General features: G+C 36.6%; 1 protein-coding gene across 1 annotated transcript in view; it reads right to left on the bottom strand.

Moving 5' to 3' along the window:
* LOC104269378 (aspartyl/asparaginyl beta-hydroxylase-like) overlaps positions 1 to 17600 on the bottom strand; it is a gene marked incomplete at its 3' end in the record, with an annotated part of 60862 nt that extends 43262 nt beyond the window's left edge. The window contains exons 1-9 of the mRNA XM_009871713.1: positions 17246 to 17600; positions 14728 to 14988; positions 10172 to 10258; positions 9001 to 9075; positions 8368 to 8529; positions 7136 to 7195; positions 5551 to 5607; positions 5001 to 5045; positions 809 to 840 (exon numbers count right to left, since the gene is read on the bottom strand). Of these exons, the coding sequence (XP_009870015.1) occupies positions 809 to 840; positions 5001 to 5045; positions 5551 to 5607; positions 7136 to 7195; positions 8368 to 8529; positions 9001 to 9075; positions 10172 to 10258; positions 14728 to 14988; positions 17246 to 17600 (1134 nt within the window). The remainder of the gene's footprint in view (positions 1 to 808; positions 841 to 5000; positions 5046 to 5550; positions 5608 to 7135; positions 7196 to 8367; positions 8530 to 9000; positions 9076 to 10171; positions 10259 to 14727; positions 14989 to 17245) is intronic.
* Between the last annotated feature and the right edge of the window lie 237 nt (positions 17601 to 17837).

Below are 17837 nucleotides of genomic sequence, written 5' to 3'. Positions count from 1 at the left end.
ATACCAAATGTGAACAGAAGGCTGAAATTTCAAGCATTTCTATCTACACAGAAGAAACACTGAAAACAATTAAAAGCTATCAATAAACAATAAAGCTATCGTTCTGTGCAACTGTTATAATTCACTACACTCCCAAACTTTGACTAAAGAGCTAGTCTAAATTTTGTAATTCTGAAGCAGAAATAGATTAAGAACATTTTTACTTTAGATAATGCCTGAAAATCAACAAAATGTTATCCTTTAACTGTCTATATTTTCAATATACAGTTACTGTGAATTTCAGAACTAAGTAAGTTCAATGTTTATCCAGCATTTAATTATGCTGGATAAATTTAATACAAGACTGTGACCTATTCTTTTTTTCTCACTTACTTTTTTATTTCGTCTCAACAAACATTAGCAAATAACTAAATCAAATTAAAACAGGATAATCTCCAAAGAACTGGTAGTTATGGGCAAGATGAAAAGGTAACACTGATGCAGTTGAACCACAGTTGACTGGACCAGGGTTTTGTTAGAAAAAGGGCAAAGTCTTTAACATTCTTACTCCACATATCCATCAAGTATGATAAAGACTAATACGAAAATATAACTTAAATGCATACTCTACACATCCACCAGTGTTAAAGATCAATCAATTGCTTACATATGGCAAGGGGTTTGAACATGAAAAACAAAACACAACCTCTACTGAGAACTTGCAAAGTAATACAACAGTGTAGAAAAATTTAAGATAAAGCAATTTCACTTTCATATTAATGGAAGAATCTGATACTTTCGTTTCAATAAATATAGCAGTTATCATATCATGGTCTTCATTATCACCATGCACTCTATTCTCTGTTTAAAGGAAAAAAAAACCCAATATGAAAATTAATGGATTTTTAAGTCAATAAGTATACACAAATAATACAGTGTCAAGTTTATTCAGAAGGAAAAAAACATATTCAAAACTATAGTTTTTCATACTCCATTAAACTTAATAAGAGTTTAAAGGTGAAGATTTCTAAAAGATCTTGTGAGAAGTGATTCATTTTCTGGCATCACAAGATAGACAATATCTGTAGGCTTTTCTTATACAGTTCATGAACTCATCTACAAATTACCTGCAATTCAGTATGGAAATACTTATAAACCATTTCTACATACAGCATATTTCTACAGTAAAATTTTGGAATCACTTGTTACGGCTTGCTTCCTTTAAAAAAAATATTTTTAAGATACCACTTTTTCCCTGACATTTATCACTTTAACTTCAACATCTTTGGCAAATTCAAATTATTTTTTATCAACAGAAACACTTCTATGCAATTTAAAATACAAACATCCATTCTCCTGGAAATGTAATTCTCAAAATATTATTCTGTCCATTTGGCTGTATTCATGTAGGTTTTGTATTTTTTTCAGAATCATAGAATGCCTTAGAGGTTGGAAGGATCATCTAACCCAACCTCCCTGCCATGGGCAGACGCCTCTCAACTAGACCAGGTTGCTCAGGGCCTCATCCAACCTGGCCTTGAACATCTCCAGGGAGGGGACATTCACAATTTCACTTGGTAAACTAATCCAGAGTCTTGCCACCCTTGTACTGAAGAATTTCTTCATAAAACCCAATCTAAATCCATTCTCCTTGAATTTAAATCCATGTCCCCTTCTCCTACCGCTGGATGCTCTTTTAAAAAGTCCCTCTCATTCTTCCTGTAGATTCCCTTCAGGTACTGGAAGGCAGTTATAAGGTCCCCCTGGAGCCTCCTCTTCTCCAGGCTGAACAATTCCAGCTGCCTCAGCCTGTCCTCGTAACAGAGGTACTCCATCCCCTGGATCATCAACAGATCCATGTCCCTCTTATTGTGGGGACACCAGAACTAGACACAGTATTCAAGGTGAGGTCTCACAAGAGCAGAGTAAAGGGGGAGAATCACCTCTCTTGACCTGCTGGCCACACTCCTCTTAATGCATCCCAGGACACAGTTGGCCTTCTGGGCTGCATGAGCGCACTGCCGGCTCACGTTGAGCTTCTCGTCTATCAACACCCCCAAGTCGTTCTCCTCAGGGTTAGCTCGGTTGGTTGGAGTGTGGTGCTGATAACACCAAGGTTGCAGGTTCGATACCCGCTTGGTCCCCATGTATTGCCTGATCTAGTTGAGAGGTGTCCCTGCCCATGACAGGAAGGTTGGATTAAATGATCTCTAAGGTCTCTTCCAGTCTAGGCCATTCTAGGATTCTATGATACTCTCAACTCACTCTGTACCCAGTTTATATTTGTGCTGGGGACTGGCCCGATCCAAGTGCAGGACCTTGCATTTTGACTTGTTGAAGCTCAAGCAGTTTGCACTGGCCCATTTCTCAAGCCTGTCAAGGTCCCTCTGGATGGCATCTCTTCCCTCAAGTGAGTCCATCGCGCCACACAGCTTGGTGCTGTCAGCAAACTTGCTGAGGGTGCACTCAACGCCATCGTCCATGCCACTGACAAAGATGCTGAACAGCACCGGACCCAGAACAGATCCCTGAGGAACTCCACTTGTCACTGGTCTCCACACGGACAACGAGCCATTGACCACTACTCTCTGAGTGCAATCTTCTAGCCAGTTTCGTATCCACCAAGTGCTCCATTTATCAAGTCCATGTCTCTCCATTTTAGAGACAAGGATGTCATGTGGGACAGTGTCAAATGCCTTGCATAAGTCCGGGTAGGTGATGTCAGTTGCTCTTCCCATACCAACCAGAGCTTTAACTTTGTGGCAGAAGGCCACCAAATCAATCAGGCACAATTTTCCCTTAATGAAGTCAGGTTGGCTGTCACTGATCATCTCGTTATTTTTCATGTGCCTTAGTACTCTTACCAGAAGGATCTGGTCCACGATTTCACCTGGCACAGAGCTGAGGTTGACTGGTCTGTAGTTCCCTGGGTTTTCTTTGTTTCCCTTTTTAAAAATCAGGGTTATGTTTCCATTTTTAAAAATCAGGCTTACGTTTCCCTTTTTCTAATCCATGGTAATTTTGCCGGAATGCCCAACCTCTCAAATACGATGGCCAGTGGCCTAGCAACTTCAGCCTCCAGTTCCTTCAGGATCCGTGGATGTATCTCATCAGGTCCCATGGACTTGTGCACCTTCAGGTTCTCTAGGTGTTCCCGGACCTGCTCTGCTCCTACCCTGGGTAGTTCTTCACTCTCCCAGGCCCAGTCAATGCTGTCTGTCTGGTGGTGTGACTCAAGTGGTTATCAGCGAAGACTGAGGCAAAAAACTATCGAATACTTCAGCCTTCTCCATATCCTCAGCAACCAGGTCACTTGTATTGCTCTGGAGAGGTCCCATATTCTCTCATTTTTCTTTTTTCTTTCACATACCTGTAGAATCCTTTTATGTTATTTTTGATGTCCCTGGACAGATTTGATTCTGTCAGGTTTCTAGTTTCACAAGTATCCTGGGTTTGAGCTAAAACCCAGTCCTATTTAGTGATTTTTACTTTTCAGTTTTAGTTTCTTCTAAAAGGCTGCACTTTCTGAAGTCAGTAGCATGTTTTCGTAGACAGTGCCTGCTACTAGCAGTGATAACACCTGATGTTTACAGTCACTGCCTGGGACTGGGATGCAGACAGGCTCTTGCTTTTACTTATTCCTGTAGTGACCAAGGCCACTGCTGGCTCTTGTGTGCCACACTGGGGGTGCCGGGTAGTATAGGGTGGTCACCAGGAAGTAAAAGGTTGCACCTCCGGGGGGTAATAGACAGGACAGGTGACCAACGAGAGTATTCCATCCCATATATGTCATACTTAGTATAAACTGAGTGATAACGAGAGTTTCTGCCTCTTCTGCAATGGCCAGTGTCCAGGGAGGACTCCATCTGACCTCCTGCTTTTGATCCGGATCCTGAGTTCCCAAATCCAGCTCCCTGTATCCAGCTCCCGGCTGCCGCCACTGAGCCTGGGGTTTCCGAAGTGCATCCTGCTCTGCAGCATCAGTGGGGATTGCTATCTGGGGAGGGAGTCGGGTTTGATATCGGGCTATTATCTATAGTTGTATATAGTTCTTTACTTTTACCATTCCACTATTATTTTCTATTACTATTGTTTCGTTAAAGCTGTTGTAGTTTTTTTTTTCTTCTCTGACCCAAAAGTCTCTCTGCTTCATTCCCTTTTCCTTCCCATCTGCGGGGGGGAAGAGGGGGTTAGAGATCATCTGTCTGTGTTAGAGGTCGGCCCAGCCCTAACCCTCGACAACAAGCAATCTCCTTGTAATCATCTCAGGTTACCAGCCCTTGCTTCCACCCTTGGTGGATTCCCCTTTTGTGTTTGATTTTGGCCAGGAGTTCCTTGTCATCCATATAGGTCTTCTGGCATTTTTGCCAGATTTCTTCCTTTTAGGGATACAGTGTCTTTGAGCTTGGAAGAGATGATCCTTGAAAGTCAACCATCTTTCCACGGTATGCTGTTAAGAAGATTCCCAGAGAGGCAAAAGTCGGCTCTTCTGAAGTCAAGGGTTTCAAGCTTGTTGAGCTTCCCTTTCTTCACTGACCTTAAGATCTTCACTGACCTCCACCATCTCGTGGTCACTGCACCCAAGGCCACTCATGAGCTTAAAACTGCCCATTAGCCCTTCCCTGTCAGTAAGAACGTCTACTGTAACACCTCTCCTCACTGGTTACTCTATCACTTGGAGGAGCAAGTTATCATGAATGCATTTCAGGAATCTCCTGGATTGCTTATGTCATGCTGTGTTGTCTCCAACTGATACTGGGGTGGTTAAAGCCCACCATGAGGATTAGGGCTTGTGAATGAGCAGCAAATCCTATCTGTCTATGAAGGGCCTTGTCCACTTGGACCTCCTAGTCAGGCAGTCTGTAGCAGACCTCCACTGTAATGTCTGCTACTCTATAAAAATACTGATGTAATAACTTACTAAGGAACCGATGCTATCTATGAGCTCCAAAGTTTTGGATTTTTTTCAGTCATGGTTTGGGACCAAAATTCAAAAAAAGAAGTAAGATTTTGGAGTGTACCTGTGTAATGCTCCACAGCATCTTCAAGCACGAGCTCAGAGTCATCTTAAATAAAAAGATTTCATGTTTATTATTGTAATCAAATTTTCATGCAACAGTTAAATAACACAAGAGAAATCAAAAAGGTCACATATTTAGCTCAAGAATAACAGAGCAAAACATAGTTGACTTAAGACTACAACGATTTATTTGGCAGTGACAAGTGGATTGTAAAACACACTAAGGAGCTACACTGTAAGTCACACAATAATAAGTTCACACGTATTTGTATTTACTCTTAAAATTAGGAATACAAGCAGGTCTTTGACAATCCATCAATTAGACTGGAAGACTCCTGAGAGAACTAGGTATTTACGTAAGTATTCATGAATTGGACTTGTGGGTTTTGTGTTCACAAATGTAATGGTAACACAGCTGTAAAAATCAAACTTATTTAAAACTACCAAAAAACTGTTTGAAAATAAACCGAAGATGAAACAGTCGACACATTAACTTTGAAGCATGTTTATCAAGTGTAAGTTATAATCTGAAATACTGAAAATTTACAAACCTGGGACTTCTGGATCACTTACTGTCTTTTCCACATCTGTATCATATTCGTATGAAACTGTAAATTGAATATTACAAATATTTTTGAAATTAAAAATATGAAGCTTTTAATACTCATTTACCTTAAATTGCATCTATAACGTGCCTGCCAATAGATAAATGTAGATCCTTTGTTAAAAACTGATAAACTAAAATCTTATAGACACATGCAACTTGACACATGGCAACCTAGAGGAATATGTCGGGCCACACTCTTCTAGTCTTCTGTTAGACACTTTGTACGAAAAATGCATCCAGAAGAGCCGTTAGTCTTAATCAATATTTTTTAATAGTTCTTCTAATATGAATTAAAAAATTTTTTTTTCCTCAAAGTTCTAAAGTAGCTTCTTTACTGATGTGCAGGACTACTGGTGATTATCTACAGAAGACAAGAGCCAGAAATCAGACTTTGGCATCTCAGATTTAAAGTATATTTACTTCTTTACGCTGCCTAGCTAAATATGTGAACTATTTTCCTCTGTGACTACAATTCTTTGTAGTGTTATTAATGTACTCACTATAATAGATCTGACAGCACATGGTAATGATGATAAACTAATTATCCTTTTACTTTGGAAGCATCACAGCTTGGATTCAAAACTGGTAGCTGAAAGCAGTAATCTCCCACAAAGACAGGAATAAGCAGTTTCAGCTGTATCAAACAAATAAAATTATTTTTCTGTCATATTTAGCAAACAGGACAGTGAGGCCCAGAATTAACAGTGAGACAAAGGTAAGAAGCCTAGTCCAGACAGAAACTGATGTCTAATATAAATGGAAGATGTTGCCTGTACCATAAACAACATTATTAACATCCAGAAGAAAATACTTATCAGACAGCAGGGAAACTGTAGTATCCCGCCAATGTTTTTTCATAATGGGAAAGATGAGCTATTGTCATTGTACATGGTGTCGATTCCAGTATTAAGATGACTATAAGCTATCTGGCTTAGTCCAGGCAAAAATTTAAAAAGCTTTAGAGATGAGTTAGGGTGTGTGGAAAGACAGTGCACGGACAGTTCAGAATTAAGTCCTTTGTGCTGACTCCCTCTCTGAAAGTGTAATGGGTCATAAAGAAACAAGCAGTCCTGAAGGAAAGGTTACAAACTGGATGCTTCTGAAAAGTGACAGGTTCCATGTGAGAACACAAGTTTCTGACTAATGTCAAGAACAGGCTAGAAGACCCTTAGTCTTCTAAAGGTAAGCAATAAATCTCATTCTCACTCTTTTAGACTGTACAACCATAGACTTCAATCACACATAACAGCCACAAACGCACAGAAAAGTCAAGTTTCTGCATTAATGATAGCAACATATTCATAGCTATCATCCCTTCTTTTTAAGAACCATCTGTAGTATCAAATACGATATAGTCATCTCAAAGTAAAAATATCCAAGACAATCAAGCATAGCTGTTCTGAGAAAAAAAAAAAATCCAAAATCATATATTCCTAAACCATTCTAATCTTTTCTGTTTGCTTTGTCACATAATTTCCTACATTTAGGCAAAAAACAATACTACCGAGTTTGGAAAACCAAAATTATACCTGGAGCTTCATATGGTTCAGGCTCCACTGCTCCAAGATCATCTGCCAAAAGATCTGCATCTGAGAAACAAACATGTATTTACAAATTTTAAAATTTTTACATCAATGCATCATACTGCAAACCTATAACAGAATATTATGCAAGAATAGAGAGAAATTTCTAAACAGAAATTCTAAGCACACTTCTTCTAATGCTAGGAAGATATCTACATACATTGAAAGAATTTTATAAAATTTATAATTTTATTCTTATATATAATACAGAGAATGTGTATACACACAAACTCTATAAACATTTGCTCAAAAAAGGAAGAACAATATACACTCCATATATGTTCACTCAGGGAAGGATGACTCTCCACAGAAATTACTGTGTAAATGTAAAGAAAGTAGAACATATTCACTTTGCATTCTTCATGGGAATTTTAAAGATTTAAAGTAATTGGAATTTGGATTTCAACTTTAGTTCCCTACTTTAACATGCACTGTGGATGAATAAAAAGATACAGAATCAAAGCAGTATAACAGACTCAGACTGAAGAGAATTACTTCTTCGCAAAGAAATTCAGTGGACTTTCAGCAATTGAAACTTTTAGATGACATCTACTACATGAGTTTTTTAAAAAGAGCCAAGATATATGTAAAATATTCTAGTGCAGATAAAAAGCATTCAAATATTTTTCCTCAAGTTGGATTTAGATTCTACTTTAATATTTTGATTACAAACAATTTTTATCATCTTGTCAATGCTCCAAAGCATGTGATGTGATGTTCTCAGCAGGACTCCTAATACAGTTCATGCATAATATTCTCTTAGAGAGCTACATTAAAAGGAAAGTACAGTGAGAATGAGTCTCTCTACAAAAGGCTGTGTCTTTCGAATGAACTTTTTAATTTAATAAACTAGAAAGTCCAGAAGCAGTCTCTATACAGACATTATAGGAGGCTTTCTATTGGGGGGGAAAGATATGCATAAATGGAACACAGATTAATTTGTTTGGTTGAAAGCAAATATAGCAGTAAACAATTATATATAGTTACCTCGGTTCCAAAACACATGTCATTTTCATTTAAAAAAAAAATTTATTTACTAAATTATACTTGCCATGGTTGACATTTGCTCAGTCTCCACTGCAAGCAAAAATTACATGTTTCAGTGAGACATACTTCCATTTGTCTGTTCTCTCTCTCTGGCAAAATTCGATTTTAAATACATGTAGCCATGCAGATACCTTCCTGAACTGAGTCTGGTGTCTCATACGCTTCTAGCATTTCATTCTCTAATTCTCTGAGCAAGTCATCTGTTGTAGGACCTTCAACGGTTTCTCCATGTATTTCTTCCTTCACTTGCCACTGGTCAGTTATACTTTCATCTACATCTTCATGTGTCTCTCCTAAACAATAATACAGATGGTTAGAGAATATATACGCTTTGGTAAATTTTATTACCAGGAAATAGTCTTTAGCACATGATTTGTGTTTTTCAACTAGGCCCCAGAGGGGACAGGGAGGGAGACAGATGACTCGTCTGCACCTTCCAGCCGCACAAACCCAAAGTATTTGCACCGACTCGCCAGCACAGCCTTTGCCACAGTAAAACCCATCTCTATTTCCCCATTCCTGCACTCTATGCAGTATTTTCAGGAAGTTTTTGTAAACTGACTGGTTTGAGCTATTGCTGCTGAACACCTCTGGGTAAGAGGCCACAGTTTCAGGATTTGGCGGCTGACCTCTCTGAATTATCTTGAAAATGACAAATTAGCTGATTAAAAACAGTTACGTGCCGGAAAAAGAACTTTCAAGTTCATCTAGCCTATGGCAGTATTTATAAATTCTTCTGTGATTTCTAAGTGTTAATGCATTACCAGGCTGAGAATGGAGAGTGTCATGAAGAACAGACTGAACTTCCTCATCCAAATCTACGTCAGCATTCTTCTGCTCTAAAAGGATTATAAATTGCAATGAAGGTAAGTGCAAAAAGCAAGGTCTAAAGATTAGCTCAAAGCTTTCCGCTTTTAGTAGTCTCCATAAAGTTCTTATTCTATTCCATAAAGTTCTGTAGAGATTGACTTGGTGAACCTCTATAACTTACACTATCACAAGAACACCTGGGTTTTGCCTAGGCTCCAATATGTCGAGTACTGTATCAATCACACCAGACTCATTCTGAAGATAAACTGGAAGAATTTACCTACACTGCATTTTCTGCATGTATATGTTCCTCAGTAGCAGTAACATAAATAACTTCAGATAATTATTCAAACCAAGAATTCTCTCCAAAGTATTATTTTACTAACACTTTCATTGCTTCCTTGCCTACAGTTTAGGTAACAGTATTAGCATGTCACATTTCACAACAAAATCATACTTGTAGAAATAGGGGTTTGTTCACTTTATAAACAAGGAAAATAGATACTTAACAACATTACAATCTCAAGGTCTTCTGGCAATTCACAGCAGAACAAATCACAAACTGATTGCCGGGACAAGTGGCTGTCATCTAACACACCGGCCCAAGACAAAATGGAATTTGTATGACATGTTGCCTTCATATAAATGTCCTGAAATTAACACTGAGAAACCCAACAGCACAAAATCCAATCTCAGCTGCACTTTTCAAATAAAGATCCAATATGACACCAGTTATGGAGAAAGCAAAAATTTAGTCAATTTAGTTATTCTGAAGGTGGAGAATCTGCTGTTATTCTGACTGGATATTCTGTTGCATAGATATCAAAACCAGTTATCAGAAAGTTCTTCTGATGTGATATGGTTCCAATAGTAACCATGAGAGCTGACAAGGGTGCCTACTATACATATGAATTACAAACTTTCATGGTCAGAGATTTACATAAAGTTATCAGCAGTGATTCTCACTAAATAAACTGTTCAGATAAGCAACACATAAAATCAACGTAAGATATCTTTTTCTACACAAAGAAATACCACAATGAGCTTGCCTACTAAGGAAACAAATTCTCATTCAAATGAAGCATCGTATCTTTTGTTTCACCTATGGTTTATGAAAGGCCTTACCTGATTCAACGTAGGACTTCTCAGCAGACTGGATGGTCTCCTCAGATTCTGATGTTGGCTGTGCTGGGACAGATCTTTCTTTAAGGCCTGCATTTTTCAGTTATAAAGTTAACTTTATGCTCTTTTTGATCTAATTTAATTATAAACTTAAAAAGTTGTTTCAATTAAATTAACTGATGTTAAACTCTCCAAAACGTATTCAAACATTTAAGCACAATTACAGGGCTGTCCTGATGTACAGCGATATATACAAAGAGTAAAGTGTATTCAGATAGTAAGCAAACATGTTTTGAAGACAAACATACAATGAGGGGGGAAAAGGGACAGAAATTCAAGCACTTGACTGTATTTCAAAGTAAATAAACAAGTGACTAAGCTATTCTTAACATCCATCCACTATCCAGAAGGAAAACAGACAAGAGGTTTTTCTCACTGTTTTCTCTTTGGACAAAAAGTGCTTCATATGATCAATTCCATGGGTTTTATGAAGAACTGATTTAACTTCATAAAACACTGCACAGAATGAGAACAGGTATTTTGAATTCATATGCTAAATCTTAGACGATCTAGTGAAGAGAACTGTAGTTTCTTCAAAATAAAGGAATCTCAATCTCCAGTTTCTTTTGACAACTAAATTCCTACAGAAAAAGTATGACTGATGAAATTTCACCACTAAGATGCTTACTATCTATACCACAAAGTCTTTCCAGATCACAATACAACGAAGAGAAATAACAGTAATGATCAACACCATAGTAAGAGATAAAAATAATTCATAGCCTTGAAAGTTTATGCCACACGTTAAAACACCACATCCTGTAGAAAGAATGTAACGGTATTAGCCGAATCCTCCTCTCAACTGCACGTTAGGCAGGAATCAGTTAAGACTTAAACAAAAGAGGTTCAGACTGGGTATAAGAAAAAAAAAATTACACACACAAGCATGCACCCCCACACTCATCCCACCATGGGAACAGTCAAATCAGTGGAAAAGGCTGCACAGAGAGGTTGTGCATTCCCATCCTTTGGAGGTTTTAAAGACCATGCTGGGTAACAGCTGGTGTAACCTGGTCATACCTCTGAAATGACTTTGGTTTGAGCAGGGTGTTGGGATAAGGGTTTCCTCAACTCCCTTCCAAACAGAATTCTCCTATAATCCCACATAATTTTTCCTAGGTTCGTATTTAAGTCCCACAGTCAGTTAAGACAAAATTACCTTCTTAAAGATACACGCACACTGCTCAAGACCTGCACTCACAGGTTCTCAAGACCTGCATTCACAGAAATTAACAGAAAAATAACATTTCAGAAAGCAGAGGCTACGCTATAATGAGCACTCCTGTACTGCTAACAATCTTGTAAAAGTAACTTTAAGTGGAACAGTAAGTATAATATTTCAAGTCTGTAAAGTTTTTTAAAAAATAATTACATTTTTACCAGAGTCAAGCACATCTTAATACAAATAGGAGTATGACTCAGAACAACTTGGTGTAAACTAGAGAGATTTTATCATTTTATGAATCATGTGAAAAACATGTATTTTATTCCACTGCCATATATAAGCAATGGGAACAGGAATAACAACTAATTCTATTTACACCTTTTTATACTACTTAAATTGCATAAATACAAGTAGTTAGCCTGTATCTAAAAATACTGTAACAAAGAATCCAATACTAGGTAGGAGTCAAGAACAGAAGCTAGAAGAAAAAAGCCAAATTCATACTTCATTTTTCCTGATTTCCTCCTCTGTCATAAAACAAACCCTGAAGCACTAAAATACGTTATTAAGACTTAAATTCATCTTTTGCTGCAGTAATATTAAGAGCTACAAAAGCAAGAAGTTACTTCCTTCTGCAATCATCCTTAACTACATACGGGGACAAAACCAGTTACTTAATTAGCCACTGTCTCACACTTCAGAATCCGGACACACAGAAAGAGCCACCCTGCTTTCACAATTACAGTTCCCTTCCCTCACACACACACACACCTCTTGATATAAATCCTCACATCCTCCAACAACCTACATCCACATCTTCAATTCCAGATATCCATGTGCTCTGCTTCAGGAACAATAAATGGATTCAAATTATTTCATAAGATAGTCAGCATTTCACAGCCAACAAGCATCTGGGGTGTGTAAAAAGGAAAGAAGGGACTAGGAAGAGTATTTGTTTTGCTCGCACATTTCAAAACTTTGCTTTATACACATCTGTTGTGTTTATCGCTGATTCCTATTCAATCCTGTTGAGTATGTAGTGTTTTAAGGCATTTAGGTTTTTCACAAAATACTATTTTCTCTCATCTTTTTAATAAAATAAAGCTGTACTCAGGTTTTAGTCACGTGGTGAATTTGTTGAGCTTACATGGTAACTTGCCATGTTAAGTTAAATGACAAATTGTCACAGAGATATACAATAGCACAACAGACTGCTGGAGCAAAAAAATCTCATTTTATTGTCTGGCTATCTGTATAGCCTAGAGTGCTGCACAACTGAGAAGTTCTTTGGAAAACCAATACATTCTTCAGAACAAGATAAACTTTGGGTCATAGGCACAATAACATGTTAATCCAAAAGGCACCTCATTCCAAATTTCACTCCCAGACAGATACGACTTCTGTCACATTAGGAGAGAAACTAAAAAGTGATGTGTTCTACTCCACTGTGCCACCACTCTTCAGAAGTGCAATTTGAATGCTCCTCTGTCAAACGTTTACAAAGGCAAAAATGAATAAACACATCTAACATCACCAAAACCTAAAGGAGAACGCTCACTATCAAGCATATTTAATAGATCTTAATTCTGTCAACATTTTTTTGTGAAGAACTATAATGTTCATAACACATCTTTTCCCTCCTTCTTCACGCATATATAAATACTAAGGAAACAGCTCAGTATATCATCTCTGTTCATTATCACAGCTAGAATCTTAAGCTACTGTACTATTTTCTAGAGCTTTCATTCAAACTATTTTTTCATAAATTTCCCTAAAAAAAATTTTTAAAAAATAGGTTACGTCTTACCCTATAACCACATCTTATATCTCTACAGATCAAAGCATCTTACAGAGACACATACGTGCTGGTTTCAAAAGGCTGAGATAAGCATATTGCCAACCGTTATACACAAAATTTAAGAAAACAACAGAATCAACCTTCAGGACTTTAATCTTAAACTACCACCCACATGCATACACACATGCTTAATTTCACTCCTTAGTTTTGTTTTCTTTAAAATAATACTGCAGTATAACAATAATACATTTTCAACTTTCATCACAAATTTCATTCTGATCCTTGTTTAATTTTATTGTGCAATTAAAATTTCCATATATACTAAGTGATATTATTTGTTTAGCAAAATTAGAAAATATTCCTTTCCCATATAAACTTGAAAGTAAATATATTCAGTAACAGTCTGAAATATCTCTGCAGAAATGTTGTGTAACTTTGTTTATTCTAATGAGAATATCTGATAAATCATCCCTTGATGCTAAAAATACAGAAGCTGTAAGAGCAAACACAAGTGCTTGCTTACAGAGGTATCATGAACTTGAAAAGTCTTGTTTGAAGAAAGTAATAGTTGCGAAAATGCATAAGCTGTTCTCTAATCAAGTTCAACCAGAATACAGTAGTATTAGCATATTACTTCTTAAAATGTGATTTGAACCCAACAATACCCATTGTTGCTGAAATAAGTGACCTAATTTTCAGAAGCATTAGCAGAAGCTTGGAAAACTCAGAAAAATTAGGACACAGTTAACTGAAAAGCAAAAATTAATCAAGTTTTCAGACCTAAAGATGGCTAAATATTAAATAAATAATGGAAGGAAAGAAAAAAAGCAGATCAATAAACAGAAGTGTAGCAACATTTTGGTTAACTATACACTCATATATAAACAGAACACTAAAGTTGGCTGAAGTGTTTAAAATAGTTTTCCCAGTCTACTTAAGGTGAAAAAAAATTACATTTGTTAAGTTCTTACAATAATATATTCCATTAATGCTCAGCTTGGTTGTTTTTGTGAAACAGAAGTATTTTCTTTTGAGTTTCCACCATATGTGTCTAGATAATCCTCTTAATACTGCTTTTAAACTGGCATTTGATTCACAGCAGTATATTTTTCATCCTCACATCAAGAAAATAGCATTTTAATACAAGGAAACAACAGATCCAGAATATCCTTGAAGTAATTGGCATCAATTTGACTTTTCTGTTTTCAATACACATCGTTAGCCAGGCATATTAACATATGGACATATTTGAGTTTCACAGCAGACAATTTTGCTTTGTGTTTACAATGCCAGCACACACTTAGAAGTTTCAAAATAAATACTATATGGAGCCTTTGTTCACCCTTATGTCCAGGAAACATTATCTTCTTATTGGCACATTTACCACATCCGTAAAAATATGATGAATTTCTCCTTCTTGATGTCTGTCCATTATTAGTAGAACCAGAACACTTTATTTCTTTTCTTTCTTGTCTTCCTTGGATGGGCTCTTAACTATCTTTTTGGTTTCTTTGTCTTTTCCCATCTGAACAGTACCATCCTTTTCACTGTCTGATTTTTTTGTAGTCTCCTTGGATTTTACATTTTTGTCTAGGCCTTTTTCCCTTCCTCTGTCTCTTTTAGCCTTGTCAGAATCTTTCTTTGATTTATTCATATCAACAGTTTTCTTGTCTTTTCGATTGGTAGCATCTTTTCCTTTCCTGGCTTTCTTTTTTTCTTCCTCATCTTTGATCTCCTCCTTCTTGGATTCCTGCTTCTCCCTTAATTTCTTGAGTGGCTCTTTAATAGTTTCTTTTACTTTTTATTTTTTCATTCAAAAAAGAGGAAATGTTCAATAAGAGAACCATTCTTAGATCAGAAAACATCTTATGAACAACTGTCTAAAAGCTTTGATCAAATTCTTGCTTAATGTTTGTTAGATGCCAATTTAAACTTATATTAACTATTTAGGCTTTAAGCAATTTAAACAAATTAGTGTTGACTTTTAGCAATATCTCACACCATGCAGCCAGCAAATAACCTTAGCTTATTGCACCTACATCCAAACAAAGCATCATCTAGTGAAAACCATGCCTCTATCATCCTACTGGTAACTAACTTCTGTAGAATGCTAAAACCTTTTTTTTCTGTGAGCATGAAAATTACAGTAAATTTTGAATCTTTGACAACAGCACACCGGTTTTAGGATCCACAAACTTTAGAGCATAACCAAAAGATTTTTTTCCCCAGTTTTCTTCAACTTTCTAGAACTACACATTACAACATTTTACTGACAGTGTTACCGCAGATTAGGCCAAGACTTAAAAACGTATCTGAAGTAAGTGTTTTACAAAAAATAAGTATGTAATAACTGAGAAGAAACAGCAACGTGCTCCAGAAAAGTTAATTTGGTGTGACCATATTCAGTGATATCAAAGTAAGAACTGTACGTGAATTCTTACATCTTTGCTTTTCCATATGTAGTGTTACTAGTAGCACTTTTTTGTTTGTTTTATTTTTGGAGCTGTATCTCTTGCCCTTATTTTTTGTATTTCAACTGACATTTGGCTGTGATATGGTATCCAGATAATATATCAGAAAAACAACCCTAACAGCATAATTGAAATCTAAATGATAAATATTTACTTCCACTTTGCCCAGAGTTTTGAAAAAAAATTGTATGGACTAGCAGCATTCTCCAGGAAAAGGAATTTTTAACAATACAATTTGAAATTTTTTCCATTAAATCTCTGTAGGCAATATTTGTATTTGATTTTAAAATTAACACCCACACATTATTAAGAAAAGTCAATAAAGGTTTTATATAAAAAAAATACTGCAGTTCTATTTTTATTCAGACTTTTGAAAGAAACTGAAGTCTGTTGAGGTACAAAGCAGGCAAGTGACAACATTTCTACTGTAACATCTGCCTCTAACTGCTGTGTAACAATTCTGTAGCGTAAACAATTCAGTCACACAGCTCACATGTAGAAGGAATAAAATCGCGTTTCCTTCCAACTGTTTTTTGGCATAAAACATTTGAAATACACCATTACCATTTCCTCATTCCTGTCTCAAACATTGAAAAGTAATCCAAAACTCGGGAATTAATTAATAAATGACATTTATTACATTCTTGGAAACACACTTTGCAACTGAGTCATACCAAGCACAGGGTGGAAAAATGTTAAAACAATTTCTTAGCATCTTGCATGCAAATTGAAAAGTCACATTCATCGAGCATGACGGCCTCCCTCAGCAAACACACTTTCTTCCCAATGAGACTATGTATTACAAACAGCATGCATTTTCCACACACTGCTGGGAAAAAAAACACATTAAAGTCTAAGTGTGTTCAGTGCAACACAGAGACTGTATGCTTTACATAGCACTATGCTGGGTGGAGATAACGGAGTACACTGAACGAGTTAGGCTCTTGAAGTACATTTGGTACTTTGGTGTTTTACTGGAGCTAATTAGCTTTTTTTGTCTCCCTATTGCACTGAACACATTTAGACTATTATGTCCCCCTTGTACTGCACTGTAGCTATAAATAAATATAAGCATAAATCGGTCACAAGCTATCCTACTTTAAGCTTTTGAAAAATTTATAAGTATCATCACTGCAATCAATCCCGCAGATAACATTAAAGGGGAACTTACTGAACTGTACCCAAATTTCTCCTCCCACAAGAAACAGCTGTACTATTATTTAAATACAGACTTAAGCAACAACTAAGGTGCTTAAGTCCAATTACAGTATAGTATCATGAATTCATGGAATATCTAAAAAAGGACTTCACACAGAGCAAAATCTGCATATATAGCAGAACTTGTTTTTAAAGATGTAGAATATGAAGTTATCATAAACTACCTTTAATCCCAACAAGACAATTGCTTAAAAAAATTTGCATAAACAAAATATAATCTCTAGTAAGGAAAGCCACATTGCCATTAATTGCTAATTAAAAAAAACTACCACCATCCATAATGAAATATGGAAAGGATAATCGTTTGCTGCACCATTAGAGAACACTTAGCCAAAATAGCTAGTATTAGTAAACATTATTATAACCTGCAATCTGTATTTGCAATGCGCATGCAATTCGGACATCATCATCTGCATCAAGTTCCACAAGAAAAAGACCATTAGAAATACCTTTGACTTTAGTTTTTTTCTTGGCTACCCCTCCCGGCTCCTCACCTGGTTTGTTGCAAAACGAAAATAGGTTACAAACATATCCGTGACGTTCAACAAACATGACACAAATTTTTCTAATCTGCCCTGCCGTGTAAAAAGTCACCTTTACGTAGCACACCGCAACGCTACGGAGAGATACCAAATGTTCTACAGAACAACGCATCTTCAGTAGCAAGGCCAGCACAAGTGTTGAGATGGAAGAGTGATTAATCCAAGAAAAGCACCCCATTACTCGATGCTCGCTGCTTCAGATGCTTCGTAACTCCCTAGAGCTAGCTCAGTTCTCTCCAGACAGTGTGATGCTGACGAATATCCCAGCAGATTGCTCTGCAAGGTACGCTGCCAGCTCTCTCCCAAACCCACCAGTTTATGTTTCTATACAATTTTATAAATATTTTATAAAGATATTAACTAAAAAAGATTTTCAAGCAAGTATGTGCTGTAGGTTATGTAAATGAAGTATTTT

This window comes from Apaloderma vittatum, unplaced genomic scaffold (genome assembly GCF_000703405.1).
Source record: "Apaloderma vittatum isolate BGI_N311 unplaced genomic scaffold, ASM70340v1 scaffold8266, whole genome shotgun sequence".
NCBI lineage: Eukaryota > Metazoa > Chordata > Aves > Trogoniformes > Trogonidae > Apaloderma > Apaloderma vittatum.
The sequence above is the reverse complement of the archived record's forward strand: the minus strand, read 5'-3'. Positions and strand labels throughout refer to the sequence as shown.